The sequence below is a fragment of the Anabas testudineus genome, chromosome 13 (genome assembly GCF_900324465.2).
Source record: "Anabas testudineus chromosome 13, fAnaTes1.2, whole genome shotgun sequence".
NCBI lineage: Eukaryota > Metazoa > Chordata > Actinopteri > Anabantiformes > Anabantidae > Anabas > Anabas testudineus.
Genome location: NC_046622.1, coordinates 15,340,899 through 15,364,625, shown reverse-complemented (window position 1 = coordinate 15,364,625; position 23,727 = coordinate 15,340,899). Strand labels below are relative to the sequence as shown.

Sequence of the window (23,727 nt, the reverse complement as noted above, 5' to 3'; positions counted from 1 at the left end):
GAATCGTTACACCCCCAGTACGCAGGTCTATCTGCTTGAGCTAAAGTACGCTGGTTTATCTGCTGTGGTAAATATAGCCAGGGCCTCCTTGTTCTTCACCTCGAAAAAGAAATAGTGAAAGCTACATCTTCTATAAATTAAGTGCTGTAAAAGAAGGCGCTAAAATCAAAACCATAAATACTGTACATATCTTTTTTCCTGCTACCACAGCCTAGTGTCATCTTTAAAGAGTGCTGTAGAAATCAACAACAGCGGTCCCGATTTCCCCTCCGGACAGAACACTCAGTACGTTGACATTTCATGGCAAAAGAAATCTTTTCAGATCCCTCAATGTCAAAACTCAAACAAATACAAGGCTTTGGCATAGTCATGTTGAAGAGGAGCGTCTCCGATGCACTTCTTTCTACCAGTGGTGGGACACTGCTTCATCTACGTTCATGTCGTCTGAAAGGGACAGCAAAAATTAAATAATAAAAAAAAAAAAACAATACAAAGTGATTAGCTGTGGAACACACATTTGTTTTTTTGCTTTTTTCACAAATGTTTTTTTCTGATTTAGTTTGAGTGAAGGTTGTGCCTTTATACACGTATGTGGTTATACTCTTGTTACTCCCTTTGCCACATATTGCACTAAGATGATGCTCTTATTCACACTTCCTCTACAGGAGGAAAGATGATCGCAGCAGTCTCACATCTATAAGCAATGATCGTGGTGTATTGTCACACTTCTACTTGGGTCAGAAAAATCGGGTCGTTAGCAGTTGCTTTCCAGACCTGGCCAGTCAGGTTAATGGAGCGAAAGGCTTTGTCCTTCACCCCGTTAAAAGCTCACAGGTGTCAACAGAACGTCTCTGCTCATCTTAAACACCAACACTACAGTGGTCACTTCTCAACGGTCTTCATTTTGCAACGATGGAGTAAAACAGTTCCGCATAAAGGTCCAAGAACAAGTACATGTTTAACTCACATATAAGTTCACGTAAATGTCGTCCTGTGCAAAGACATTCGACAGAGTCCAAGTCCACTTCCACCCTTCTTTTCTTCACTTGATCTCAGTCTGAACACACACCCATCCCTCATAGCTTGAAGACGCCTTCGTTTCATTCCTCCCTTCTGTCCTCTTCTTTCTATTTAAGATTTGAGTTGTCTAAACAGTGCTTGCAGATGTCAATAAAAAAATAAAAAAAACTTAACTTAATACTCATGCACAGACACCACTCAGTCGGGAACAGTGCACGCCATCAGAAACATTAACACAATAAAAGTGGGACTGAAGTAATCGTGTTCATTAGTCAGTCCAGGAGAAGGACGACAGCCATAGTATGCACATAAAGACTGGTGGACTGAGCAGAAGACTGAAACAACACCTACTAGTGAGGAATCAGATATGGGGGGGGGCTGTGTGCTGTAACACTCACTCCCTCAGCTCAAGGGAGTTTGGGGCAGGTTCACTGTCTCAGACCCTCCAAAGCAAAAGATGGTTGGTACTGTCGTCTCGTCCAACTGTTTCACTGCTGTTGGTGAGTCTGAAGTCCTCGTAGCCGTCCCCGCCAGAGATTACCAGATAGTTGGTTTTTGAAGGGATGTGAGCGGAGGCCCTGCGGCGTGCAGAGTCACGCCTTTGGAGGCTCCTGTCAACTGCGCTGCAGCTCTGGGATTGGTTGCCTAGAAACCAAAGAGGAGGGGTCAAAGGTTGTTTCAGTTCAAGTATTTACATATACATAGATTTAAAAAAAAAAAGGGTGCGTGTATAAAAACACCCCAAGACATAGTGTATGTGTAGGTCAAACACATTACTGATCAATGAGAATCTTTGAAAAAACCTGTGGAGTCAGCTGTTGGAGGAGGGAGGTTCATGTCAAACCCTTCTGGGAGTTCGATTGTTGTCAGGAACCGAACGTGGCCTGTGTGCCCGTGAGCCGAGCCCATCGGCACCAGGGGAGATTTCAGTGTCCCAGCACCAGTTCCTGAGCTCACGGCTGGGATAGCCAGGGTAAGAACAACCCCTGTGGAAGAACACCATGCTAATGTGCTTTGTTTTGGAATAGAGGGACTAATGATGCATTTAAGTTACTAATAAGCAAATAAACTAACACTTAGTTTAGTGTTTAGTCATTTTGATTTCATTTTTAATATTCAGTGTTCCAATTTAATCAGGCAATAATACAAAATGGCAATCCAGTTCATTATTATTATTATAATAATAATAATTATTATTATATATGTATTTAGGTTTTACCTGCACTGGTGCCAATCCACAGCAGATCCTTACAGGCCAGCAATGCAGTGATTCTCAGACAGGCGGCCTTGTGCTGCCTGATGATTGCATCTGCACCTGTATGGAGAAAGGGAACAGGGAAAATTTGGATGGAGGGTCAAGAAACTCTAAGTGAAAACAGAAAGAAATAGATACTGAGCAAGTATGAAATGAGTAAAGAAACAAATCTTAAGGAAACGCTCCCGATGCTGACGTCTGGAATTAGCTGGGCTGTTTTGGGGTCGTTTACATCTGCACCTATGTATGTTTCCACATTCTCTTTACCTGCAAGCATCTTGTGCACGGCGGGCGCCACGTCCACCTCTGTCAGGCTCTCCCAGGTCTGAGCGTGGTACAGCTTGACCTGCGCACTGCCCTGCAACGCCAGCCACACACCTTGACCATACGCCACCATGCAGGTCACACATCGACTGCTGTCAGTGCCCACCTGGAACCAGTGCTGGGACAGAGGAAGGGACATGGATGCTAGTAAATGCTTGTGTTTATAATGTATCTACCTCATGTTTTATTCCACTTGTCGCCTACCTCTTGTACCAGTGTAGTTGTGTTGATAATAAGGACTCTGTTCTGCGAGCCGCACCAGAGCTTCCCTCCTACAGGAACCATTTTGGTGATAGGACTACTGGGTGTACCCAGAACTAGAGTCTGAGAAGACTGAGGGTCCCAGAAACTACCTGGAGATTGAGATCAACATTTAAAATGATTGTAAAGCCAAAAAAGATGTTAACGTGGAAAAGAAAACAAAATGATATGAAAACAGCTATCCAGAGGTGTCTTATTAAATCCCCTTTTGCTCCACACTCCCAGATTACCTGCTTCTCTTTGATAGACAATCACTTCTCCATTGGCCAGAGACACAAACACTTTGTTGTCCAAATACCTGATGGAGATAAAAATAAAAAAAAGAAGAAAATGATAATTTACAGGAAGAAAAGAATTTGAAAAACATCTGAATTTCCCTCATTGTGCTTCATTTTGTGTGTGTTAATCCCAACTTCATTGATATTTTTATGTTTAAAGTAAAAAATAGACTCACAGTATACACAGGATGGAAGCTGAGTGTTGCATCTTCATGCTGTTTTTTCGGTTGCGGATGTTGTCTGAGGACTGGTACACGTGGATGCTACCATAAACAGAAGCATTACAGGAAGTACAGTGATTAAATTAGCACACCAGTAAGTACAGAAGCTATTTCTAATTTGTTGTTGTACTGCAGGTTTAAGTTTGCACTAATGTTGTGTCTGGAAGTGGAGTTATGGCAACTGGACTTCTCTCTTGTTACATGAAACACTTCACAACTGAAGTAGCTTCTTCAGGAAAGTTGGTGTGAAGCTCTCAAATGTATCCTCCTGGGTGGTTACCTAACGAGCCTAACGGGCCCATCAGACAGGTGAGAGGAAGCTACGACCAGGCCTAGACCTGACCTGGGAAGTTGAGAAGGAAGCCCAGTTGCCATGACTCAACTTCCAGATAACCTCAGCTGCATGAGGTCATCAAAACTACTTTCAATGACTTAATCAAACCACATTCACAAACAATAATATAATCTCTGTGTGTGTGGGGGTTAATATATCACACACCATCCATCTTCTGTGCCCAGCCATACTGAGCTCTGATAGGCTTCTGGGTCAATGCTGAGCAGGTCCTCCAGACTTGCTCTTGTGAAAGAGCCCCGTGAGGAACGGCGCATGGCGCGGCCGTCCATGGGGCTCTCTGCCTGGGCCCGACTTCCTCCTCCAACCCCTAACATCCCCGGAGCTCCGTAGGAACTTGCTGGTGGGAACTCCTGCTCCTCCTCACTGCTGGTGGTCTCTGTAGCCATGTCTTTGGAACCTGGACCCTCATCATCTTGAAGAGAGAGAGAAAGCGTGAGTGACTGACAGAGACGGAGGGGTGTGCAATTTCTGTGTATAATACGTTTTTTACTCACTGCCATAGCTGGATGAGATGGTGGAGTGACTGGCCTGGCTCTGCAGAGTGGAAGAAGGACTGGGTGAATCCTCATCATCTGTGTCGTCGCTGTCGAACGGAACAAGTTCTGCACCTGGTCCTGGAAACAGTCGATCAGTTCTGATTTTAGAATATCCAGTACTCCAACACTGTGTACAGCCCGGTTTGTAAGGATCGTTTGTGACTTGTAATGTTGGTAAAACATCTATGCACCAACCTGTAGGCTGCTCTGTCAGCTCTAGAGATGAGTGAGAGATAGATATGTGGAGCTGCTGCTGGGTGTGACCAGGTGCTCCAGAGTTAGGGGTATGACTGAGTTCTGCTCCCCGCTCCCTGAAAGGTGATTGATTAATGGCAGAAAATCAGTCAGTGAACCTTGAGGAGTCTAGACACAAATGCCAGATTCAATTATTGCATAATAATGAAAAAGGAAAAGTAAAATAGTGAAAAACCAGCCTATTGATGTGACATATTCAGATCTCATGTAGTGCATGTGTCAATGCTTCACAAATAACTCGAGCTCTTCTGGTTAATTCATAGTGTCCCTCTCTATCTCTGGGTTAATACCAGTGTACGTATGTACGGTACTGACCTTCCTTTAAGTCCCGGTACAGCAGCGATGCAGATGATCCTCGCTGAGCAAACAGCGATACAGGCCTCCACTGTAGGCTCATCTCTGATGTTCAGCAGACAAACCTGGAGAGGAAACATCCTCATCACCATGAGTCAAACTGCTTAAGTTCAAATAACGTCTAATTCTGCGTGCTTGTGAAGTGTTGTCAGTGAAATTGTCTCTATAAGTGTTGATTCACTGAGTGATTTATTGTGCAGCTGTTCCTCACCTGTCCCACGTATCCATCACTGTTACACACCCAGACTTCACAGCCACTGTCAGGACAGCTGTGGCTGGGAGAGGCACATGAAAACTAGACAAAAAACAATAATACATGAGTGGAGATGACTTCTGTAAACACATCTCTGTCAGTGGTTTTGGTGAAACATCCAGGAAAAACGCATTATACCATAAATACTTCCTGTCCTCACCTGCATTCCACTACGCGTCTTCATAATAGGAATAGCCTTCAGGAACTCCGGGTCCCACTGGTCCTTATTCATAGCTTTAAAAAAAAAGATGTTTGTGTGAGCAGCTGCTACTGTTCCCTTCTGCTCACTACAGTATTGGTAATAATATTTTGCCACATAAAGCTTTTCCACTGACCCAGCTTCTTCTTGGCTTCCTCAAAAGCCTGCTCAAAATTGGAGCGAGCGTCAGGTGTGGTGAATTCGAAGACGAAGCTGCTCTCGGCGGAGGCCGTGGTGAACTCCAGCTTCGTGGGCAGGAACGTCATGCTGAAGGCCAGAGACTGTTTGTCCGACAGCTCCCTGTGCACCGATGCCATCAGGTCCTTTATTACCTCGTCTAGCGACTGAGACAAACGGGAACAAATAAGATCACGCACAAAGTTAAGTAGAAATTAAGTTCACCAAACAATTTCTTCTTCTTTAAAGTGTTAAAACCAGTGTGTGTGTTGGTCCACAGTACCTGGTGTGGGAAGCTGAGGGTCTCTGACAGTTTGCTGATCTGACCCAGTGTGCTCAGATCCTCATCTAATCGGCTGATCATTTTCTGGATGCTCTCCTTGTTCGTTGCCTGAGTTGGGCCTGAGACAGGGAAGGACAGTTCAGTTTAATGAGTTTGATTCCATTATTAAATCTTAACACAGATGTATGGCAGATAACTCAACACTGCACACTGTTATCCATCACATAAAATGCAAATTGCACCATAGTATTAATCATTAAATGTAATACAAACAACATCTCAAATACGTGATCTTAAGACGAAATCTTACTTTTCACCACCTCCACGTCCTCAAGGGGAAGTTTCCACAGGAACTTGTACTTACTGGAAGTATCAATCACACTTGCAGCGGAGTACCTGAGTGTGAGAGAGCAACAAACACAGATAGTGATGGGCAAGAGAACAGCGGGACAAAGGAAAAGAGGTAAACATAATAAACTAATACATGTCAGGAAACTTCATCACCAAATATGAAATCTTCAACACCACAGGTTAGTGTGTATTGAAGGCTGTTTTATGATATGTCTTTCTCTATAAGTGTGTCTGTATATACTGTGTGTGTGTGTGTGTGTGTGTTACATACAGGCTCATGGAGCTGCGTCTTAATGAGCCAGATTTCCTCTTGAGAGTGGTGCAGATCATCAAATCACTGAAGAGGAAGAGAGAACGGTCTTTCTTCCCACCCACTGTCTTCTACAGAGAGAGAGGGAAAACACAGGAAGAGCTCAGATTGTCTTTATATCAGCAACAGGCACAAACAGAATGGGAACAAACTTGTGCTTCATTTGTGACACTTAATAACACTGTTAGTCTACATTCATCGTATCACTGTGATCTTTTTTTTTTGCATGAGACTGACATATTACAAACATTTGCCGGTTCAGAATATATTTCTTACCGCTTCCATCACCATTTCCTGTCGCAAGAACTTTCTCTGGGGGTTCAGAATCTAACACAAACACATGCATACAGAGAAAGGGGAGGTGAGCATCACTTCATACCATTAAAATGTCAGCAAACTGCTACTGTCGCACACTTGGAGGATGCAGAAGTGGCTAAACACAAACCATAAGCCATAAGGAAAACTGTTTGACATGGTGGTGAACTTAATATTTCAATACTTGAATTGTAATTGTATACAATCAAATGAATTGATTAAACAATCCAAACATCAGATTAACCTCTCTCCGTCTGGAAAACACAATATAACACACGTCTCACATGTTCAACTCCTTCTATGTGCGCCTCAATCTCCTGAATCACCCTGGCCTCCCTTTCCGCCTCCTCAGCTGAGTGGCGGCCCTTATTGATCTTCTCAGCCAATCGCTTGATGCCTCTCTGGGCGTCCAGTAGGAGAGGATGGTCCGGGTGGTCCTCTGGAGTGTGCTTCAGCAAGTCCTAGAACAAACAAAACATGAGCTCATTGACACTCAACAGTCCATAAGCATAACTGCAGTATATAGAAACCCAGACGATGATATTGAGAGAATTCACCTTGACCAGGAGCTCATATCGGGGAATCCTCTGCACCGGTTTAATCATCAGATCACCCAGAGCCTGCTTTTCCTTGTTCTCACGCATGTTTTGCTGTTGGAGGGAAGGGAGGATGGTGATGGTGCATGGACAGAAGAGAGCGCCAGAAAGTAAACAGACTAAGAAGATGCTGGACTCTATAGTTGGACCTGAGTTGCATTTCATGTCTCCGCCACAAGATGGCGAAGTGGTTCCACACAGAAAAACTGAGACATGAAGCTCTGTGGCTGTAACAGGATGAGGACTCTACAGTTTTCCTGCCATCAACTTGTGCTGCTTCTACCAACAGTAGCCTACCAAATTTAAATTGGGTTTAAATTGACATATTTAAATAATAAATAAATAAAAAGAAATGATCCAGCTCATCTGGTTGATTTGGCAAACGCAGGCACAAAGTTACAGGCACAAAGAGCCGGTTTCAGAGCCTTTCTATCAGGCATTTAAAGGTTTTCAGACGGGTTTCCATTTCTTCCAAACAAACATAAAAGAGCAGCTGTTCAGATGAAACACAACATCCTGTGACTCAGTCCAACACTCACCTCCAGGAACTTGTGAAACGCTGGCTTGGCTTCCTTGGCGACCCTCACAGCATCTTTAGCGTTGAGAAAGTTGTCAATGTACGCTGAATACATATTAGCGAGAGTCTCTCTGGAGAACTGGAGGAGGTAAAACGGATGGGGGACACTGAAGTTACTGCTCGTTCAAGTTGTAGAGCAGAAGTTAGTTGGTAAAATCAGTAAAATACAGTCAAAACACAGTCTTTTAATTATTCTGGGATGCCGTCGTCAATATTTCAAATAAATATCCCTTCATCAGTGACTTTAGAGAAATCGTCTGCTTTTAAAACTGATCAGCTAGAATCTGGTTAACTGCCTCGTCTATTTAGTTGATAAAAGCCAAATACTTTCCACTATTTATATAACTGTAAACTGAATTTGTTTAGAGTTACTGGTCAGAAAAAAACAACATATGAACATGCCACTACAATTGATATTTGGATTTTCCATTTAGGCTAATTTTAATGTGTTCAGCAGTTTAGCAACATGTTGCATTTGTGACTGTGAGGTTGAATCAGAGACCTTCAGTCCATCTGTCCTTTCTTTCTCTCTCTCTCAAACACAAACACAAACACAAACACAAACACAGTCAGATGAATCACCCTGACCTGCTTTCTTTCCTCTTTTTTTTTCTTTTCAATACAGGTCAGAAAAAAAAGAGAGACACCAAAAGCTAAAAAAAACCCCCAAAAAACAGTAAAGAGACTAGAGAGAGCGCAATAAAAAAACATAAGGCACAATGTGGCATCGTACTTGACGTCACAGAGTAACCGGCTTTTCTGGCCTTTCATGAAATAACATGACCCTCTTCTACACCTCATTGCCTTTTTTCTTGTCTTGTCATCCATCTGCCAGTGTCCATTTCTGTCTCCACCTCCCCCTGAGTCTTTGAGGAGCAATAACCAGAAGTCTGAATTTGAGGATTAGTCAGAGCATAGGACAGACATGGCAGAAAGAAGACAAACATACTATTATAAATCCTATTATAAAAGGTGAAACCTAATGTTTTTTAGGAAGAGCTACTGTATATTGAGGGTTTTAGCTTATTAATTCCTTTTTGTCAAATTCATCTTTATGGTGAACACTCTACTAAAACCAGATTAAATCCACAAAACTTTAACTGTGAATGACTAAACACAGCCATAAAACAGCTCAGTATGGTTTAGTTACTATTATTAGATATTAGATATATAACAAGGTGAAGGATCTAAGACACAAAATAACATGCACAATACAGTCAGTCTGTTCCAGGTTGCTTGAAGACCTGAACTGATTATATAATATATAGGTCCCAGTTGTAAAACCAACTTTTCTAAAACTAATTTATCATAACAGAACACAGACAGAGCCTTAAGGGAAGCCCATAATGTGATTTACAAACGTCAATATGTAAAGAGTTTTTAAATACTATTGTAAGGATACTGCAGTCCCAAGGTACCTGTCACTTTAAACACTGGAGGCCTGAGTAAAACAAGCTGCCCCGTGTGAGGCTCGAACTCACGACCTTCAGATTATGAGACTGACGCGCTGCCTACTGCGCCAACGAGGCCTGAGGCCCAGTGCAGCTGCTGCAGCTTTAAGAGCCGCAGCGAGATAAAAGCCGGGGAGGGGGGTGGGGGGGGGGGTGGGATAGAGCAGGACAGGAGTGGGGGAGGTGTGTGAGGAATCTGCTGCACACTGAGCAGGAAGACACTACTCTCACATTTCTTCTACTATTTCCGTTCATGTTCTTTTCTTTCTGCAAAGCACGCGTCATTAAACTGTTTATTATGAATCAGTGAATGTCGCACTGCGTTCTGGTCTACCGGCCTCTTTATCTACATACTTCTACAATGAATTTCAAACTGTATAGTTGCATAAAATGTGTCCAAAACTGGCAGGCAGGGCAGAAACTCTTCTTTCTTTCAAGCTCTAAAACTTAATCCTGACATTTAGCCTGACACTGATGTTTGCAAGCACTGTTATGAAAGGCCTGCGCTCAGAGTCGACCTCAGGTCATGGGAAATTTGAAATGGGTCTCAGAGTGGTCACCAGGAAAACAAAATATTGAACTAACGCTGCAAACTTTAGACGTCTCTTAGTAAAACAGCTCCCCTTCAGTCCACCCTGACGTCAACAATGCTCTTTAAAAGACTCTTCAAGCGCCAGTCCACAGTAAAATAGTTTTGATGTGTCATGTGTGTCGAGTTGCTTTACTGCCACAGTAGATCATAAAAGTTAGGATAACAGCTTGGGATTAAACTGTCTGGCTACTGAATGGCCAACATTCATACCAAAACTTTATCTGATCTACTGATGGGCATGTGCACACACACTGTGTGCTTCATATCTGTTAGTGAGTAATCAGTAATCGTGACTTATATTTCCTCTCATCGTTACTCACTGACTGAATGAGGAGGTGTCCAATGGTCTGCCTGTCGTGCCATTGGCCGACGCAGCCGGAGACTTGCTCCAGGAAGTGTTCGTGGTGCTCCAGGATCTCTGGGATCTGGTAAAACATCTCGTCCACCAGTAGAGGGTCCACTATAGAGCCGCTGTCCGGGTGTTTGAGAGGACGCATGTAAGCCTGATGGGAACAGAACAACCAGTTAGTGAGCCTTACAAATCCAATGATAAATATGTGTGCGAGAAGCTGAAATATTGTTCAGCTGTGATAAAACAGCAGCTTGTGTGACAATTTCAGTTCTGAGGTTTATTTTATTACTATAATTTTAACAATTTTTTTTTAATCTTTACACAATTGTCACACAAACTCTTGAAAAGGAATAAGTTGTGCATCTTCCCCAAATGGCAAACTATTCCTTTGGGATTGTTTTCTCAGTCAAACTACTCGAGAATTAACCTTCAAGCTCAGATCTGTCCCTTAGATTTGATATTTTCTCCAAAGTCTGCTACTATACGTCTTCTCTAACAATGGCTCACTGTGAAATTCAAACGCTGTACAACAAACAGCATTGAAAACATGTTCAATTTGTCCGCACAGAAGCATGACATGTTCTAAAATCACTCTTTTATAAGAAGGAGGCAGAAGCAGGAGGTGGTGCAGTTTCTGGGAAAAGAGGAAGAAGGGGACGTTCTACAAAAATGTTACTATGATTAGAATTTAAAATGAGTCTTAAAACATTTTGTTGCCAAGTCCCACACACAAACATGATTAAAAAAATATCTATTTTTAGCAGGTTCACCCTGTTTCCTGACAGTGATCTATGCCAGGTCTGCTGCGGACACACACACACACACACACTCTTTTGGTTTCAACTACTGTGCAACACAGTGGAGGTGGTTTGTGCACACCATAGATGCAGGACAGTAGGTGAGCTGCTCGGCCTGCTGTGTGTCCTCCATCTTCTATCCTACCAGCCATCAACAGTGTAGTATCTATGTATCCATCTATCATCCTGTTACTCGGTGTCAACATCATCAACATGCTGTGTTATGGATTTACAGATGTTTATCAACACACGCAACCAGACACTAATGATTTTGTCCTGGAAATACGTTGCATAAGAGCTCTGTAATTTCCTGGAAATGTATCTGAAGGAGAAGCTACGGGTTTGTTATGGAGCCTTCTCACTCACAGTTTGTTCAAGACAGAGCTGCTTTTGAATAAATACGAATTTAAATCAACAAATTGTCTATTTGAAAATCAAAGAAAAGTGTGCAAAACAGGGTGCATTCAGAGCTGGAACTGTGGATATTTGGGTCACAAAGTCTCCAGAGCACAGCTATTCTTTTCCCCTGAGGACAGAGATGACAGCGTGAGCTCAGGAAGGTGAGAAAGAAGGTGGAAGATGTGTGACCTCGATGTAGGTCATCATGAACCATAACCGGTATGAGCTCATGGTTTCAGTGTTGTTTGAACACATGTTTGTCACGGGTCAAGTTGTAACACTGTGACTTCAAGTCTGACGTGAATCTGCGTTTCAGTCCGAAAATATCGACATATGATTTATCTGGATTACAGCAGATGTTCAGACTTGTTTCTGTTTCACACACAAACCTTCCTCTGCTGTGTCTTTAATTTTCAACAGACTCGTTACCGTCTCAGCTGTTTAACTTTGGTTCCCACAAATTCAGTGAAATCTGGCTTTTGAGTTGCTAAATGCTACTACATCATGTTCTGCAGCTAATTGACATTTTGTCTTCCTGGTCTTTCTAGTAGTGGCCCTTTACAGCATTTTAGCAAACGGTTGCCTGCTGTGGCCAAAAATGGAATGAATGAAATGAAAGGAAAAGCAGCATTTGAGAAGCACAACAGCAAAAGCTGCAGAAGTTACAGAGCTGGTTGATAATTCTCTGTGGGGTCATCACCGCAACTGTTTGAGCCACTGTAATCATAAAAACACTGAGCCAAAAAATAGTGTCAGAGCAAATCTTGAATTAAGTTATATGCTGAAAACCTCCCCGAAGGTCCCTTTAAAGAAACTGCGAAGAGTCCGATTTCAACTCGGCGCAGGCAGCTGTAGAGCCGTCTCAGCTGAACCACATCTGACTCCCTCCTTCAGGGAGATGCACTTTCACTGCAGTCACCGTGGTAACACTTACTTTCCCTGTGTCGCCATGGGAACACAGCCCAGGATTATTCACTTTGTGGCCACACACACACACACACACACACACACACACACACAAACACACGCCTGTGAGATGGGCACAGTCACGTGCACGTTTTACAAAGACACACACACACACACTGACAGATGTGTGCAAGAAACACACACACACGCCGCTCACCCACACACAGTTATTGGTGACAGGTTATACAACAACGGTGATCACAGGTGGGGATGGCGTGTATGTCAGGGAGAGGCAGAGAGAAGGAGGGGGTGTATGATTTGGGGAATAGGTGATGAGCGTGGGTTGTAGCAGACTGTGGGGGGCAGATAGTGCTGATGACAGTGAGATGTGATGGGGTTAGCAGATTAACCTGTTAGCCTGACAGGACGAATGACAATAAGGAGATTACATAACAACTTCGTTACCTACATTTGTTATTCATCTGCTCAGCAATCTGCAAATCCACAATAGTGCATTCGCCTGTGTCTGTGTGTGTGTGTGTCTATGTGCTGTGCTCGCACACATGTAAGACGATTTGTAATGTGTGTGTGTGTGTGTGTGTGTAGCCGTGTTTGCTTACCTGAATGAGAGTGCGAAGTGACTCCACGTAGGATTGCTCTGTGTCCAGGAGGGTCATCATCACATGTTTCCTCATGTCCTGTGAAGACAGGAGAGGAGAAAAGGTCAATAATGAGCATTAGATTCTAATATTTAGAATCAGTATTTAGTATTTCATTTAAAATTTCAAGTAATTTGACATAAGTGTCAATATAAATAGTTTCTAACTCATGCTTTTAAATTCAGATCACAGTGTCCATCTCGTCTTTTTGTGTACTTGATTAACAATGTTTGGCTCTGTTAAATTCTTCATTCTTATTTTATTTGTTGCATTTGGGAACTTGCATATCTGGCTAATAAGCTGTTCTAGGTTTCATTATTAACATAACAGCTGAAAGCCTGAATTCCCTTAACAGCTCTGTTGTGTCTTGAGAGCGCAGGAGAGTGTTTCTGTCATTAGGCTTAGACAGCAAGATCTGAAATATGTAAAACACACAGCACACAAAGAAATTCACATGAACTATCAGGGCTCGGTGACATTTCTGATGTTTGGTTAGTTTTTTTCTATCTATACACATGTGCTTTCCGGAATCAGTCACAAACACAAATACAACTAACGCAAATGCTCCAGGACTGGATCAGAGGTCACTGAGGCCAGGAAGTCCACAGAGGCATAGCATGATTCGGCATTTCACTCCAACAATGACTCAGGATCTATGGCTGTACTCGTCTACACTGTGAGATCAAAATGAGTGGGTGACTTGTTACACTGCATTTAAAGACAAGGGGACAATGTTCTTGTCAAATTACTACAGTAATACTGTAGTAATACTGTAGTAATCGTGATACAGTAACAGTGCAGTGTGTGTGTGTGAGAGAGACACAGAAAGAGATGAACCAAGGGTTGTGGAACATGTCAGATATATTATCTCAGGAGTCTCACGGGAGACTCCCAAAATATTCTGGTACCAAACAAAACTTATAAATATCAGATTGAGCCACAGGCAAAAACCTATGGTGCATATGCAACCGCAGTCTCCCTCTCTCTCTCTCTCTCTCTGTCATTGTCTCTCTGTCACACACACACACACACACACAAGCTCACATTGGCCACTAAAGTACACAAAGGAGGGCTTTCTTCTCTCTTCCCCTGCTCCCTTCTGCCAGCACCACTGTGCCCTATAAATAACTGTAACAATAACTTCCCAGAAAGGCCATGTTTAGTGTTTGGCATCTAAAGGGATCCCATGGGTGCTGTGGGGTACCACCAGAGGGTGAAAGGTGGTGTATGGAAGGAGGAGCGCATGCAATGATGTGCATGTGCGTGCATATATATACACACATATATATATATATATATACAGTATATATATAAAACATCTGAAGGGGCAATCGCCCATTTCTACTTTATAAATACCATCCAAGTAGAGATACTACTCCTTGACTGTGTTTCACTTTGAATTTGAATTTCTATTTATTTCATTTCTTGTACTGGTTGTTAAATGTGTGGCTGTCGCTGTGAAACTGATGCTCAATCAGCTTTGTTAAGAAGCTGTGTCCACCACAGGTAAACGTCTATCTCTTGTTACATAACTTGATTCCTTGTGTCCTCTGACAATTGTTTCTGTCAACATTTCCCGACACTGTGCCACAGACACACACAAACACACACACACACACACACACACACACACACACACACACACACACACACACACACACATTGCCCTCCACACAAGAACACAGTCGCCTCTGTATGAATGTCTCATACATATTAAAACTAATTTACCGGTCAAATGAACTAATTCAGACCCACCGTCTGTCACGGCTGCTTCATTTTAATCATTATTTTGATGTCCACCTCACAAGAACAATCTCAAACGTCAGGCATCGACTGATTTCACTACAATCCAGGTAAACACACACAAGTCCACACACGTTGAGAGCTGACCATATGACCCGACAACAAGACGTGACAATGAGGTGAAACAGGAATGCTCCTTTGTTCTGTGGTGTCTTTATATTGAACTATGCACACAGACACACACACACACACACACACACACACACACACACACAGACAAGAACATGGTGAAATAATGCTAGGAATGCTAGTTTCATTTTGCTTGCAGGGTTACCATAGTAACCCCAGCTGAGAGGCTGACGGGCTGAATGGTCACAGGACAGGCTGGTCTCAAAGAGCAAAGCCAACAGTACTGGTGTCAAGGCACTCTGAGTCCAGTCTGAATCAAACAATAGCCACACACTGTAAGTGGGTTACTGTGATGACACAGGATGAGTCACTGTTTGCTGTTTGACTCTTCCCCAGCGGTGAGGAGTGAAAAACATTTCATGTTCGACCTTCTGTCGGTAGTTTTGATCATCAGTTCTGATTACACAGCCAGATGATCAGATTGGTCTAATCTGGTTTAAGTGCTGACTGAGTAATTTAGTTGCTTTTAGTGGTCCGTCACCACAAACAACATGAATATCCACCAGACTAAGAGTGGGAGCCCTGACCCTGAAACCTCATGAATATCATCTACGTAAGTGTACTGCAGCCTTGTACGGAGGAGGTTTCACTGTTTTTGACAAACGCTTAAAAATGCTGCTTCAGGTTGAAAGGCAGTCTGCGTCAGTTCCCATGAGCATCACCCAGTTTTCTCTTGATGTACTGTATTCAACATGTTCAGATGATGTCACTGTATCTCAATATATTTGGAACGATTGATACTGATGCTGGTCCACATAAAAAAAAAAAAAAAACATTAAAAATCCAGGGAGTCACAGGTCTGAATTATATGTAACCAGATAACTTTGATCTTCTCAGCAATCTGGATCTTAGTAATGATGAGGTCTGAAGAGTGTCTGTGTTTGTGTAACTTAATCAGCCCAAAACAGCCCAGACAAGATCTGTTTAAAGAGACAAGTCTGCACATCACAGTCAGTTTGTTTGAGATGGATTTCACAGGGCGGCGAAAAACAGCATAAATATGTCGTAATATGTTAAATGTCCGGTAAGTCACGCACTCACAGACTACATATGTTATGTTTACTTGTGTGGGTCAGCGTCGTAGCTCATTCACTGTAACCGATTTCTCTGGCGTTTTGTCTTGCTGCTTACTTGTTGTTTGTACAAAACCATACAGAAACCTAAATTCCAATTTAATGCATCCAAAGAAAACCATTTTTTTCCCAAAACTACCTCTCTTTTATAGTCAATTTAGCAGCTATTTCGCTGACAAAGGGCGGAAGTTGCCAAATAGTCTTTCTAAGCACTGCAGCTGCGTTCGATTTGGAAGGACACTTTCTTTCTCTCTGTGACATTATCCACCAACAATAAGACTTGCATGTGAGACGCAGGTGGAAAAACCGCAGCTGCCTCAGCTTGACTTTTTCGACGTTGTCACAAATAAATTTCCCAACTAGGTCATGTTGTCACAAAACCTCACATTGCTCACACCAAAGGCTGACAACACGAGGCCACTTGAGACCATGTTTCACAAAATCAGTGTTAATATATATATTTTTTACGTTTAACGCCATGTTTACCTTTCCAGAAATGAAAACTGATTAGAAGATACTGCCTCTGTGATGCTATTGTAATTTCTCACCACGTATAGTGAAACATATGCACAGCATGTTGGTTGCTTCTTTTGTTAAACTGCAGCACGATCCGTTACTGCTCGAGCTACCAGCTGAAGTTATTTCATGAAAAGCATCAGCGAGAGAAACGCAGCTCCTTCCTGTCCTCTCACTGCTGTCGTCATACCTCTCCACCTCTGCTCTGCCCCCCCCCCCTCCACTCTTCGACACCTGTATCCCCTGGCAACAGCCTGGCGAAAAGCATCAACAGCCCAAAGAGAACGCGTTTTCATCACCTATGTCTTCCTCTGCTCATGCACACGCCCCTACACACTGACTTTCACTGTGTTCGTGTTTTGACGTGGCTCTGAAAGTGAAGGAGTCTCATCCTTCAGCTCTTCCTCAGCTGCTGCCTTTCGTCGGACTTATGTTATTCACACCTGCAGTTACACTGTTACTAAGAGCCGTTGTTAAGTATGTGTGTGTTTATGAACTCCTTAATCGTCATTGTCATTTGCCGACCACAGCCTGGTCTGACTTACACTGTACCGATCAATAGTTTTCTCTCCTTTAGACAGACACTCACTCACACACACACACACACACACACACACACACACTTGAGTCAGACACATCTCCTCCATCATCAGCACTTCTTCCACTCCTTTCCTCTCCAAGCTCTTGACATATTTTTCCTGTCTATAGCTCCCCACTTAATGAAGTTGTGAGTTACATTACACCTACGCTTCTTCAACTATTTCTTTAGCAATAACAAACAAGCCAAACAAAGGAATAAATTGTAGCTGCAGTAAAGAGAGAGAGAAAAAAAAGAGTCTATTTTGATAATAATTTCCATCTTTCATATGAAACCTGCCACAACTATGTGTTTTCAATTTCTCCTATATATCCTCTCTGATAATAAACAAATCATTTGGGGTTTTTTGTTTGGTTGGTTGCATAAAGGAAAACTTCCGAGCAGGTCAACTTGAAAAGAACTATGATGGCACATTTTTAGCTATGGCTCACATTTTATGGGTCGAATGATAATTTTATTAATCAACATTAACCACTTAGCAATTATCCGTTGTCCTCACTTTCTAGAAAACTGACTGGATGATTATTTACTTATTTATTTTTGGGAGAGAATCAATCACTAAACAAAAGGCCAGGCTTTAATTATAAAAATGTAATAAATGGTGTATAACACTCTCTAATGCAGTTGTAAATAGATACGTCTTTTTAAGTGTTATTATTTACTGTTATTTTTATTTCTAAATTGTTTAATTTAGAATTAAAACATATCTTCGATAAACATGTGCTGTTAAAGTAGAATGTGCAGACAATGCCACTTGTCTGGGAAGGGAGCTCAGCTTTTCCATAGATTTATTTGACCCTCCCACGCACAAATACACTTCAGCCTTTGCTATGGATTAACAGGCAGGGCGTTAAGATGATCTCAACTTCTGCAACTGTTTTTTCTACACTCAGAGTGAGCTTATGTAAAGGTAATCAACAGACACAAGTCTAACGAACATGAGGTACATGATTGAAACAGAAAAATCCCAAACAGAGAAATCAGCTTGAAATGCCATTACTGGGTACATCAAGAGTAAAACTAACTCTACTTAAAGATCATCAAACCACTGAACAGTGACTGTGCACATCGATGAACGAGTGCAGATGGACAGACAGCGAGACTATGAGGGAGTGTTTGTGATGGTAGGTGTCCGAACTAATCATGTGATTCACTCAGCTCTAATTTGATTATAGACAAGAATAAGAAAAACGGGGGGGGCGGAGGGGGGTGGACCTGAAGAAAGACACATTATCCTTATGAGATAATGTTCAGAGGATCAACAGCAGACAGCAAGAGAAGAGAGGAGAAAGAACATTTAACAGGAGGATGAAGTGAACTGTAAATTGAGTTGGACGGGGGTTTGATGATAACAGCAAAGGTGCAACACTGTGACAACACGCACACACATCTCAAATGACAAAAACTACCTCTCCATTGGGACTTCCAGCACAAAGTCCATTCCCATTCAAATTCCTGCTGGCGTTCCCATTGCCGTTGTTGTTACGGAACTGAGCCACGGCATCTCTGTCCAACACTTCTTCTCCAACTCTGTCTCTTCCACCACCACCACCACCACCACCGCCGCCGCCTCCTCCTTCATCTCCTGTATTCTCCCCATTCTCATTCATTTCCTCCAGAGCAATGCTGAACTGGGCTAGGGTTCGAACCATCTGCAGCATACGGAACGGTCCGCGCGCCCAAACGCACGCTCGGTTTGGCACATAAACACACGAAAGAAGCCGAGAAGGTTTGCTTACTCATGCAAACTTCGTGGTCTTCATTTCTGCAGAATAATGCCATACGAAAGAAAGCAGCCACACCTCAGGGTGGAAGGAATCGCCACCTTTCCTCTTAGTCACAAAGTAAAAACAAACATCCTCCTTTTAGTTGCTTTTTCTCTCTTTTCCTCTTCTGGCCGCAAATGCTTTGAAATAATTTAGTCCGATACACAGCCACAAATTGCCTACTCTTCCATTAATTCAGTCTCGTGTCCTCAGTGCATGTCAAAGTGTGCGTCTGCTCTGAAGCAGGCAGCCTCAGCTGTGTGTGAGTGTGTGTGTGTCATGGAGCACGCACACTGTATGCGAAAAGCAAAGGAGCGCGTTTCAGCATGTATGCATAGGTGTCTGATCTGTTTCTGCTGCATGGATGATGTAAGCAAGATCTGAGAGCTGAGCGCAAGATCTGAGGTCGAGGTGTGTGTGTGTGTGTGTGGACCACAGGAGAGACAGAAAGTGTGTGGGTGTGTGTGAGCGTGTCATGGCCCTCCCCCTGGGTGTGTATAATGAGAGATAGCAGGCAGGGAAGACGCTCAGCGCTGCTCCGCTCAGCCAGACTCGACCAATCCCCCCATAAATAATAGATGGAGGCATCTGTGGGGTGAGGGATGGGGGGGATGAGGACAGAGAGTTTGTTCATCCACTCTCCAACTATCTATCAAACAATCGCACACGCCAATTATTTCACGCCAACACTGACGGAACTTCCCTGCCTCCAGCTGGAGTTAAATGATCCACCGAGAAACACAGGTCTGGATGGGAAAACCCTTTTTGTCTGTTTTATGTCAACACGGGCAGACTGAGCAATAGCAGCAGCTCCGCAGATAACCATGACAACAGTCAGCAGAGGACCAGAGCTGTATTTTAGCCCAGCAACAAATAATGTAAACAGCTGAAAAAAGATTTGTGGTGGCCTATGTTACTTGTCATGCAGAACACACCTGGTGCGTTGGTGGTTGCAAGGTCGCCGTTAGCTTTGCAGACAATGGTCTCGATTGTTGACTGAACTACTAATTCTTATATGCATTTTTTTGATGGTGTCACTTTTGCACATGCATCTTAAGATAGCACTAGGTTGACAATCGAGGTCGGTCCACTCTGCCATCTCTCTCCCTGCTCCGCTTGGCTTTCCTACCATGTGCTACGCCTTGCCACAATCTACACAATCCATCTGGTATAATGTCACGATCAAATTACAATAAATGAAAATGCTCCAAAAATGACCTGATCAAGCAGCAATTAACTGAGACACTCTGGTTAGTTAGGAGGGCGTGACTTGATCAAAAACCTTTTAAAAAAAACCTGCACTGCTGCCAGGCTGCTTTGTCTCTGACCTGACCACAATAATCTGCACTTCAGATCATGGGTAAGTATAATTTTGACAAAAAACAGGGGCATTGTGTGTGAGCATATCAGTGGGATAGCACACACGGCATGAGAGTTTTCATGAGAGCAGAAATCTAAAATGCATATTTAATGAAAAAGCTTCAGAAGTAGAAGGTGGCGCAGTGTGTGGGTTTGACCTGAACCGACTCTGCAAGTAAGAAGCAACAGTAGTTTTAAAAATACAGCGCAGCATGCAATATTAACACCCTGCTATAATGGATGATTTCATAGTTTAGCAATAAAACACAAATACTGTATGATCTAACAGAATAAGATTCAGGAAATGCAGTTTAAGAGTGGTACGAGACGGCCTTTGTCTTCTTTTTCCTGCTGGCACTAAACCGAAGCAGACTTTAGGCTCTTTCTGTCCAACTGAGATCAGATGGTGACAGAGGAAGGTCACAAAAGGACATTTAAAGGTCAAGCTCATGGCAGGAAATTGGCCTTTAATCCTTGTTGACATAGAAACTATGGAACTGTTTTGAAGGTCCGGACAATCTACTCAGCATGTTTAGAGTTGGAGCACAGAAATGTTCAGTACTTATACTCAGGTCACCCTGCCACACATCAATCTCCTTTTAATACGTAGGTTTATATAGGTTGACTGACAAACCACGTTTAAAGGTCAAACAGGAGGAAAGTGTGTATTTCTTGTGCTAGTGAATATTTACAGCAGCAATACAGCCTCAGTACAAATCAGCTCAAAACAAACTACAGCACCCAGGAACATCATATTGAACAAACATGTCACCCAGAGCACTGATGTGGCTCACTGTTGTGATAACTGTGGCACAGACAAATGAGATGTTTAACTTTATGTTATGTTTTTCTTCCTCTTGTGATTTTCTTTAACAATTTAAAACAAGAAGAAGAAGAAAATCACCAGATGTATTGTGTTGATGCTGTGGTTGTTGCATTGATGCCCATCCATCCATAGCATCTCGTTTCCATAACGACTCCAGAATGGCCACATCCTCAACATTTCCTGTTTAGTTTTGGACTAATGCGGTTGCTAGGCAGTGAAGAAGAAGAAAAGCCATAAAGTGTCCATGTGTTTCAGCATGTGCACATGCAGAAAAAAGTGGGCAGCCTGGGGATGTGTTCTCCCTGAACGAGTTACCAGCTCATGTCTGGCTGATCCAGAGGCGTGCAGTTACACACAGGCAATAGTACATGGTCATCTGAAGGTCCCCGACTCCGGGCGAGTAGCAGACCAAAATCCAACCATTTTGTTTTTTCTTTGTTTGGGAGAAACCTTTTGGGTATATTTGGTTGTATGACCAGCATTTGATGATTTGATGATTTGCTTCCATAATCTCTGTATCAAAGTGTTTCTTTGTCATTGTGGCATTTAGTGCACGTGAAATATTCATTTTTCCGAAATATGAGTGAACTGGGATAATATAGCTTCCCCCACGTTTGTGTGCACTGTGCCACACCATAATAGTATTTCTCAAGAAGGGATTTTCTGTACTTGTCATCAATGTTGTGGCATCTGAGAAATACATATAGTTACATATTTGTAAGTCTTGCTCCATGTACTCCCAGGCTGGTGGTGAGTTTGTATCAAAGTAATATGAAGCTGATTTTAGCCATGCAGCTATATATTAGTATCTAAGGTTTGGAAGATGAAGACCCCCTCTATCATACGGTAGATATAATAACTTTAAACGCAGCCTTGCTTTCTTATCCTTATTGAAAATAATTCATGTGTTTGATTATTTTCTGTTCAGGTTTGCATAAATAAAATGTTTTATTTGAAATATAAAAAAAACTCTAATCTGTGGCCTAACTACCGCCTTCAAAAAGCCTTATTGTAAGGGTTTATATTCATTTGTCAACACAGTCGACAGGGTTTATAAATAAACACACTAGAACACGCTGCCAGATGCGCATATGTAGCTGATCACGAGTGGGCTGAATTTGCAGCCGTGGTTCAACCTCTTATTTCCTCCCCACCCTGCAAAGAAATGTGTGTGTGTGTGTGTGTGTGTGTGTGACAGCCGCCTCGCCTGTGTCAGTGAGTGCTACCGAGTGCTGTTAAGTGACAGCTGATGTGACATCTGTATCATAGACTCTGAGCTTTCACATAAACCGAGCCAGCATATAGGTAAACATGTAGGAGGACTAATGACACCTGTCAGCATACCCACTCGTCCACAGGTGTGTGTGTGTGTGTGTGTGTGTGTGTGTGTGTGTGTGTGTGTGTGTGTGCGCAAGTGAGAGAGGGAAAGAGAGTGTAACCTTAGAAGAGGTGGACGCATGACTGCCCAAACAGATCAAAACAGATTTGTCATCACACACCTGTGCATGAATACAGGTTGTACCATCTCATCCTGTGAGCGTTTTGTCGAGTTATCCATCTGGCGTTCATCACAACAGCCGTCATACAGTTACAGACACGCTCGCACACACGCACTGAAAGGATAAATGAAGTGCAACAAAGCAGATACTGATTAATGCAAAATGGACCATTCGGGTTTGAGTGCACCAGATGTGTGTGTAGCTCTGCTTCCCCCCCCCTTGTCAGTAACGGATAATGCAATGATGACAGATGATTCTTGGAAAAAGAAGATTCCCACTGCTACCTGCAACACGGGAGGTCAGGGTACATTCCCGCCTGTCCACATTCAAGCCATTTTATTGACTTAGATCTGTGTTCTGGTTCCAGGTTTATTTTACTCTAAATCCGCCTGTCTGTCTTAAATGTATAAGATTTACAGCCACACGTCAGCTAATCTTGGGTTTTAGTGCATGTTTTCCTCTGCACACAAACCTACACAGGACACACAAGGGGGCAGTAGTCATAAGAAACAAAAATCATTACAGAGTGGAAGCGTTTCCTTCTTCATCCTGTCAGTGTCGGGTAAAAATCATTGTTCAGTTGTCATACACATCACGTCACATATAAACCACTGTATCTATATACTGTAATCTAGTTTGCTGACGAAACAACATTATTATAAACAATAGGGTCAGCCTTCCCCGGTTTCAGGCATTCACAGGAATATCATCATTTGCCTTCAAATCAGAAATGACAATAACTGCTTGTTTAATGAACAAAGTTAACAACATCTGGTGTCAGCTGTAAGCGGAACACACAGGTAATCAGATCTACTTGCTCTCCAAATGAGCCCTAATGGCACAGTGTAGGAGTAAGTGTGTCACTGTGTGTGTGTGTGTGTGTGTGTGTGAGAGAGAGAGAGAGAGAGAGAGAGAGAGAGAGAGAGAGAGAGAGACAGAGACAGAGAGAGATACATGTGCTATGAAAAGAGCCTTTGTCCCTGAGAGGTGAGGCTGAAGCAAGGACACAATTGGCGCTTGAGGTAATGTAAAAGTGCACAATCACACATACTTATTGAAAACACCCGAGAAAAATCTTCATC

The 23,727-nt window shown here is 42.7% G+C and overlaps 1 protein-coding gene and 1 non-coding gene across 2 annotated transcripts in view; both read right to left on the bottom strand.

Annotated features, from left to right (window-relative positions):
* Positions 1 to 516: 516 nt before the first annotated feature.
* LOC113168170 (rho guanine nucleotide exchange factor 17) overlaps positions 517 to 23,727 on the bottom strand; it is a 46,892-nt gene continuing 23,681 nt past the window's right edge. The window contains exons 2-24 of the mRNA XM_026369188.1: positions 13,038 to 13,115; positions 10,284 to 10,466; positions 7,883 to 7,999; positions 7,305 to 7,397; positions 7,032 to 7,208; positions 6,709 to 6,759; positions 6,394 to 6,503; positions 6,082 to 6,167; positions 5,772 to 5,890; positions 5,448 to 5,655; positions 5,273 to 5,346; positions 5,071 to 5,154; positions 4,821 to 4,924; positions 4,446 to 4,561; positions 4,209 to 4,328; positions 3,859 to 4,126; positions 3,315 to 3,401; positions 3,091 to 3,158; positions 2,804 to 2,952; positions 2,543 to 2,717; positions 2,240 to 2,335; positions 1,824 to 2,006; positions 517 to 1,665 (exon numbers count right to left, since the gene is read on the bottom strand). Of these exons, the coding sequence (XP_026224973.1) occupies positions 1,457 to 1,665; positions 1,824 to 2,006; positions 2,240 to 2,335; positions 2,543 to 2,717; positions 2,804 to 2,952; positions 3,091 to 3,158; positions 3,315 to 3,401; positions 3,859 to 4,126; positions 4,209 to 4,328; positions 4,446 to 4,561; positions 4,821 to 4,924; positions 5,071 to 5,154; positions 5,273 to 5,346; positions 5,448 to 5,655; positions 5,772 to 5,890; positions 6,082 to 6,167; positions 6,394 to 6,503; positions 6,709 to 6,759; positions 7,032 to 7,208; positions 7,305 to 7,397; positions 7,883 to 7,999; positions 10,284 to 10,466; positions 13,038 to 13,115 (2,955 nt within the window). The 3' untranslated portion in view covers positions 517 to 1,456. The remainder of the gene's footprint in view (positions 1,666 to 1,823; positions 2,007 to 2,239; positions 2,336 to 2,542; positions 2,718 to 2,803; positions 2,953 to 3,090; positions 3,159 to 3,314; positions 3,402 to 3,858; positions 4,127 to 4,208; positions 4,329 to 4,445; positions 4,562 to 4,820; positions 4,925 to 5,070; positions 5,155 to 5,272; positions 5,347 to 5,447; positions 5,656 to 5,771; positions 5,891 to 6,081; positions 6,168 to 6,393; positions 6,504 to 6,708; positions 6,760 to 7,031; positions 7,209 to 7,304; positions 7,398 to 7,882; positions 8,000 to 10,283; positions 10,467 to 13,037; positions 13,116 to 23,727) is intronic.
* trnam-cau lies at positions 9,377 to 9,449 on the bottom strand. The gene has a single exon. It is a non-coding gene; the product is annotated as a tRNA-Met (tRNA).